Source organism: Penaeus chinensis, chromosome 34 (genome assembly GCF_019202785.1).
Source record: "Penaeus chinensis breed Huanghai No. 1 chromosome 34, ASM1920278v2, whole genome shotgun sequence".
NCBI classification, from domain to species: domain Eukaryota; kingdom Metazoa; phylum Arthropoda; class Malacostraca; order Decapoda; family Penaeidae; genus Penaeus; species Penaeus chinensis.
The window spans coordinates 30,407,749-30,415,248 of record NC_061852.1 but is presented as its reverse complement, the minus strand read 5'-3'; the positions used below and the strand labels follow the sequence as shown (position 1 = coordinate 30,415,248).

The window sequence follows — 7,500 nt, the reverse complement described above, 5'->3', positions numbered from 1 at the left end:
CATTCCTGTCCCCAATCAACAATTAACACAAATTCAATACAGCAATGCAGCCCTACTGTACTGTTCATAAAACCCTTTACGCTTGTGTAAGTGCATCAGGCACATTCAATATTTCAAGATTCAATTTCTAAGGTGTGCAATAAAACATTGCAACTTTTCTTGTTGACTTCCAACACCCTTTGGAATTAAAAATACAAAGGAGTTGTAATATATTACAGACATTGAAATGGGTAACTATCACTGTTTGTAGTTCAGGTAGCCTGAGATAAGAATTTACATGGGGTAAGACTACAGTGGGTAGAGGTGGAAGAAGTGTGAATGTAAGAAGTAGGATTAAGAGATTCTGGAGGAGATGTACTAACATCTTGGGGGAAGGGCAGGAGGGGCAAAGACAAGGACAGCCTTTCATCCTTTCAACACCGCTCTCACATCTTACGAAGAGGACAGAAGTTGGAGAAGAAAAGAAGAGGGATAGAAAGAAAGCAAAACTGGTTGAGCCAAGGGCTGAGGCCAAGGGTAGGGGAAATCCCCAACATTGGGCCTCATTCTCCTCCTCCTAAGACCCCTACAACAACAATGGAATGGGATTGGGGGGTATACAGGCTGAAGTTTGTCCTCATTCATATACAACCATATCTTGACTGTATTAATGATATTTCTTCAATGGACTGGTGTTCTTCACCCACTCTATCAACACATTTCATCTATGAAGTAACCCAAGCATCCTCTCTCCAAGCTAAACAATCTTTTCACTCACTGATATATTCTGTCATTTATCCTTTCCTGAAATTGAGCGCATCCTTCTGTTTAATATCTTTGCTGCCTGGAGGGACAAAACTATTTTGGATTTCTTTCCACTGTATCAAATCTTCAGTGTTCTCTGGATTACTTGTGGTAATCTCTAATGCTAAAAACATAACATGAGTTGCCATCATCTTTCAGCATTATTTTCCCCATTACATGCATTCACAGATTTTTTTTCCCTGTTGCTACTTTCCATTCAGATGCTTTGTTTTTTCCCTACCTTAGCTATGGCATATATGCACACTTCTCTACAGTCTGCAATACATTCTCCATCTTCTTTTTATTTTAGTATGAGACCTAAAAAAGTTTTTCTCACCTTCAGTTAGCTAGAACTGTTAATCAATGAAGACAATACAGTTTTTAGTCCTCTCTTTCTTTATAAATAAATGCAAACTTGCAATTCAATTTTTGCAACAGCTTCCCCGTGATTAAAATCTTCAAAAAAGCCACTTGCAGAAGTATACTCCTTTAGTTGTAACCATGTTACCCTCACTCCAAGGCAAAACATCAGGAAGCATCACATAACATACTTTCTTTGCTTAAAAGGTTTCTTTATCCCTTAACCTACTCATTTTACTTGGTTATATGCTGTCTAGAGAGTTATTGCAATTTTAACCCTTTGCTGCCGCGTGGCATGTACATAAATACCATGGCATGCCTGGACTATATTCCAGGTGGCATGTGCATACATGCCATGGTGCGCCGGTTCCCCTTTCCGGGGATATGTACAGTTGTCCCGCGCATGCTATAGTGTCAACAGAATCCCCCGGCAAAGACAACTTTCGCATTGAGAAACCACCCGCATCATTGGGTTAATTTCTGACTTTCTGTCTAAACTTTGCTTCCTAAAAACATTTGCCCCTTGTGTGTATCACATAACTAGGACTGAGGTTATGTTTGCTATATATTAATCTAAATTCTAAAAATAGGGACTCTGATTTCCAGATAACAGTAAATTTAAAATATTTCATCAGTATTTAAATCAGAAAAAAGATAAAAGCCTCCCTCCTCCCCCTCCTAGCCCTGTTACATCTTTCTAGCTGGCCTTGCCAAGGCGAGGATGGGGCAAAGGTAACAGGGCCTGTTATAACTATTTAAGCATTATGATAGAACAAATAGCCACTAGTTCAGAATTTCTGAAACAAACAAACCTCTTTTTCTCTGAAATTATGCTGATTTATGGTCCTTGCTTTTGTCCCCTATAACTGTGTGATTTCTTATTGGCATATTAGCAATGGAGTCGGAGTGAAAGTTCAACAAAGGGGATCCAGACCCTGATTGTTCCAAACGGCAGGAATATTTTCAAATGCATTATACATTATGGAGAGACCTAATAACTTATTCATACACAAAATCTAATTCAAATTTGTAAATACTTTGTAGTAGAGCAATTTAAATTCTTTACCTGTCCAGGACTGAATACTTTGTTTTATTTTCTTATACTACTTCTACTGCATTTAACATCCAAAATAAATTAGTAAAGTTAACAAAACACTCATTAAAAAAAAAAATGGCCAGGAGGATGGGGGGGGGGGAGAAATAATCCTAATGCATACAACAGAAATCACAGTTCTTCTTACCTTAAACACATTTTCAGCAGACACATGGCTGAAACCTTGGGCTGTAGACTGCAAATTATTAAGGGCTTGTCTCATGTCTCCTTGTGCTGTGAAAACAATGGCTTCCAGACCATCTTCAGTGTGACTCAGATCTTCTTTCTGGCAGACTTCAATAACTTTAGCCAGAACCTGTCAAAGTAGATTGAAAACATATATAACACTTAAAGGGTAAGCCTAAGAGAGCTGATGGCATAAATCACAGGCAAACACACACATACATGTGTCAGGGTTCATTTTTAAGAATCATAGTGGTTAGGTCAACAGAAACAAACCAGAGGAAACATTTAACTGGTTTTACACAAATAAGGAGAAATACAGGCAGTAGGCAGATGATCCAGAAGTGTAGCAAGGTCGTATGGAGAAAGGTAGAACACGAGTCAAGGTCACTCCTGAACTGCAGAATTTTTGGCTGATACCCCCTTTTAATGCTGTGACTGCAGATTTATATTCTGTCCCCTATAGTTTTTGGTGAATTTTCTTACAATGCTCAACCACGAAGGAGCCTATCAGTGGACCCTACTGTTAGCGCCTGATTTCCCCATTCCTTGAATTTGTGGGAAAATGTGTTTTACTTTCTAATACTATTGATATCAATACTGATATAGGTCTTACTGATATTACAATTATCAAATTGTTATTAATATATCAAGAACATTTAAGACCATGAAATAATACAAAAAAAGCTATCCAAAAATTAAGGAAAAGGGTAAACAGGTGAGATATGTAAGACTAATAACTGACTCCTTGGTGACTAAGCACTTGTAAAGCCATATATGTGTAAAGACAATAAAGTAACTTAAATTGCAGTGGGCATGGCATGTACTCTTGCCATCCACACCGATTGGGTTAAGGGTCCCGTCAGTGTTATGGCACGACATCCTTGTTCCCCAGGAACCTAACACCATTTCCTGGGCTGAGGGACCTTAGCACCTCAACATGGCATGGCAGTCAATCACAGGTGACATAACACCACTACCTGAGCCCAGCTAAATGTCAACAAAAATTCTAAGCAATCTCACAGTTGTGACATCAATAAAAGTCATAACGCACAAAACAAAGTCATACATCATAATGGACAAGTTTTAATGGCCAACAAACATTAACTATTAAATTTCCCTTTAAATGCTATATGAAAACCTCAAATTAACAGCTCTGTATTCTGTGTTGGAAACTTATCTATTTTATCTACTTCTACTACTACTACCAAATCTACAACAAAAGCAACAAATGAACACAATAAATAAGTCTGCCTTTCAGAGAGGGTTCAAGATGTGGTTTCCCATAATCTACACTGAAATTTAAGGCAAATTTAACGAGCTGAATATATGGGAAACATTTCCTTAGTTATAGTCAAAGGGATGTGATCAGTCGAATGTTAAATATAAGTTTAATTTTCATAATATTGCTTACTAAAAGGATTTGAGCTCACATACACTTTGGAATATAAATGAAATCCTGGGGAATAAAGTTCTATGCTAGAGAATGCAAAACATTTTTGACGTAACTAAACAATTTGGGCAACATTGAAAAAATAAGTGACTTCAATTTGAAAAGTACAGTACCATAAGAAAAGAAGGAAAATAAATTATATATAGGGCAGATAGAGAGGATATCTTCTGAGACCCTACTAACAATAACCATTATATATATATATAAAGTTAATATCATCAATACAAAATTAACAATACCAGCAGAGCTGCAAAAAATATTTTCCTTTCTGGGAACCTGGGAAACAGGACAAAAATGTTCTGTTAGGTAAAAGTATTGTGTACAATAGTTCTACCAATAGTACTCAAATTTTTTTTGAAGGGCTTCTAATTTATTGGGTCTGGAGAAAGTTTCCAATAAAATATCGTGATTTGGTTGTTGTTGGATCTTTTTTATTTTTGGCAAAGATGGACTATGCAAAAAAGTAAACAAAAATCAAACAACTTTGTGATTAGCTATTAGCTTTGATGCATTATACAACCTGAGGTCATTAAACTTACACTTGTATGAACTTTTGTTCCGTTGTGAAAAAATCAAGAAACAATTTTTGTAATTGCATAGAACAATTGTTTTTTATCAAGTTTTGCTGAAAATTTTCTGCCAAGCCAAAAAAATTTCTGGGAATGTAGTTCCCGGGTTCTGATACTTTTTGCAGCTCCGAATACCAGGTTCCCTCTCCCAGTCTATGAATAGAAATGCTGTAAGAACAAATATATTATGTATTAATAATAACAAATGTGTTACTTCACCTGTGAATCTGTAAGCTTCGAGTATCTCAGCATAGCACATCTAGACTGTATTGGTTCAATAATTTTCTCTGAGGAATTACAAGCTAATGCAAAACGTGTGGTATTTGAATAAAGTTCCATGGTTCTTCGGAGTGCTTGTTGGGCGCCATCTGTCATGCTGGTGTACAAAAATAAAAAAGTAATTAGAACTTTTAATAAAGGTCAGTATATTATTACTTACTTCACATAGGAAGTTCATTGCTCACAAAACACACAGAAAATCACAAAAGGAATTATAAGTTTAGAGAAGGTCAGTATCTTCAATTACTGAAGACAATTTGTACAAAGTCAACAGTTCATAGAACCCCCACCCCCCACACACAGATATGCAGAAATACACAAAAGCACCAAAACAAACAAAAAAAAAGTAAGGAAGAGTATACCACAAAGCAAGTGCCTTACCTATCAGCCTCATCAAGGATAATAATTTTGTGTTTTCCCTTGGGTAGAGTCACTTTCTGTTGGGCAAACATTTTGATCTTGTTTCGCACAACGTCAATGCCACGGTCGTTTGAAGCGTTCAGCTCCATCACCCCCTCCTTGAAGCTGGGCCCAAGAAGAGCCCTCGCAAGACACAGGATAGTGGTGGTTTTGCCCACTCCTGGGGGACCCTGGCAAGAGTAGTGAAAGATCTGTCAGATGATACTGTGTATACCTTATAAAACTGTACATTTAATCAACTGAACTAAAGGCTTATTTAGGAAATACTGACGGCATAAAGAAAACATGTAAATCATCTCACTGGCGACATGAAGCGAGCAGTAACAGAAATGATAGAATGCTTTCAATATATACCTACTAAAGACATCATCATTATGCATCATATACATTTTTTGCACTGTGTAGTCATTCATTCTCTTTCTTAACTCTTTCTACATTTGTCACAAAATTTGTTCATTCCTACAATGACACCTCTTTTTCACAATAGTATCTGCTTCTTAGTGTAGTACCAAGCTTCAGCTTATCCTGACTGCCACCTAGCCTGCACCTGCCTCACCTGTCACAGCCTTTCACAGGTGAGGTCAAACACCAGAACAAAGTATACCCTTACTGACCACAAGGCCATTACTGTAACTTTGTCCTCACAGTTCTTACAGCCTAGAATTCCATCAGTCATTCATTCACTGACCTCTACACCGATAGTCATTCATACACAAATTGAACCTTTAACAGTAATTTGGCCACAATACCTGAAACATGATTTTCCTATCTTCTTAATGGACACTTCCTCACAAACTGTGGTTTTCTATTATTTACAAATTGGAATAAAACTTTCACAAAAACATAGAAAATCTGCAATTTTTTGCTATAAGGCAATCTTTTTACAACAAAAATTATGTATATACTCTAATGTTAAAAAGTATGGCTTACCCAGTTCAATAAGAGTATTGATAGAAATGAAAAACTTACTGCAATAATGATGTTGGGTACATTTCCCTGCTTGGCAAACACTTCGAGCCTTGCCACCGTCTCCTCATTTCCAACAATCTCTGGGAAGGTAATTGGCCGATATTTTTCAATCCTGAAAGAAACGTTACATATGTAATTGCTTAAAAATACATTCCACATGTAAGGAAAAATGTGTTCTAAAAAAAAGTCGTAACTGTTGTGGTGAATTTTAGCTTGCAACCAGCATGAGGTAAAGGGTAGATGCACAAGTGTCTTCTGCGTGAAATGATACTCGGAGTTGCAAGCCAGGTGCTGCTGGGGATGCCTGATGCCACTTGTTGCTGGCCATGCCATGACTTACAAACCAATAAGCAGTCCGAACTCCATCTTGCCAGCCTATACATAAAAAAGGTCAGCTAGTTTTGGCAGAGTCCATGGCAATCACTTGACAGCATCAAGTATGTTACTTACAATATCAAAAATTTCATTAATTTACAATATACAATGGAAATGTACACATCAGTGCCTACATTGTTAAAAGTATATTCATAGAAATGACACATTGATCCTTTCACATACACTGTTCCTTTACAACTGCCACTAAAATTTGCAAAGGAAAAATTATGTAATATTACAAATACCATAACTGACAACAGTGCTTTCATGCAATTGAAGTGGCCTCCACACCTTTGGCACTCCAGCAAAGGTCAATAAACATCCCCCTGTGTACATTCTAGCAATATTGAGCCAGGGAATTTTGCCGCAGATCTATAATTCTCAGGAGATAAAAATTTTACTCTCGTCTCTTGGTTCCTATTAAGCTTTTGGGGTAAACAGCTCAAAAAAACAAAACATTCTGAAAGGCTCCTTCAAATGCAACACATCTGACTGTCTGTTCCTGTCTACACTCCTTTTTGGCAATTATATTTAAACAAAAATAATTAGCACCGCTCTCTCATACTTGTGTTAAATAACATCCTTTTTCATTTGTGATGACGTACACAGATCAATGTCTTAGATTCCTTCGCTCTGTCACTTCCACTTATTGTTTGCCTTGAAACCCGATTGAAACTCAACCTTTATCACAATGTCTATCGACTACCATGTCCCCCATCCCTCCGGCGCTTCTGTAAAGGCTAGCAATTGTCCTCCACAGATATTAAGGCAAGTCCGACCTTAGGCCTTCCTCCGACAACAAACCGTGGAAAGTATTTGGAATGCCTTTGCCTAACTGAGCACAATGGCATCAACAGATTGGTCTCTCCCACTCAAGCACGTAGACATTATGTCACAGAAGCCCCATGACCCGCAGCCTTGACCCTGATGGCAGCCGAGGGCGCCAGGGCGACTGCAGGCTAAATTAGGAATAAACAGCGAAATGGTCACTACAGTTGGTGCCCCTGGGGTCCGGC

General features: G+C 37.7%; 1 protein-coding gene across 1 annotated transcript in view; it reads right to left on the bottom strand.

The window, feature by feature from the left end:
• The window catches only part of LOC125043743 (replication factor C subunit 2-like), a 10,039-nt gene that overhangs the window by 1,896 nt on the left and 643 nt on the right, over positions 1-7,500 (bottom strand). Inside the window, exons 2-5 of the mRNA XM_047639999.1 lie at positions 6,110-6,221; positions 5,102-5,310; positions 4,661-4,817; positions 2,385-2,552 (exon numbers count right to left, since the gene is read on the bottom strand). Coding sequence (XP_047495955.1) covers positions 2,385-2,552; positions 4,661-4,817; positions 5,102-5,310; positions 6,110-6,221 — 646 coding nt within the window. The remainder of the gene's footprint in view (positions 1-2,384; positions 2,553-4,660; positions 4,818-5,101; positions 5,311-6,109; positions 6,222-7,500) is intronic.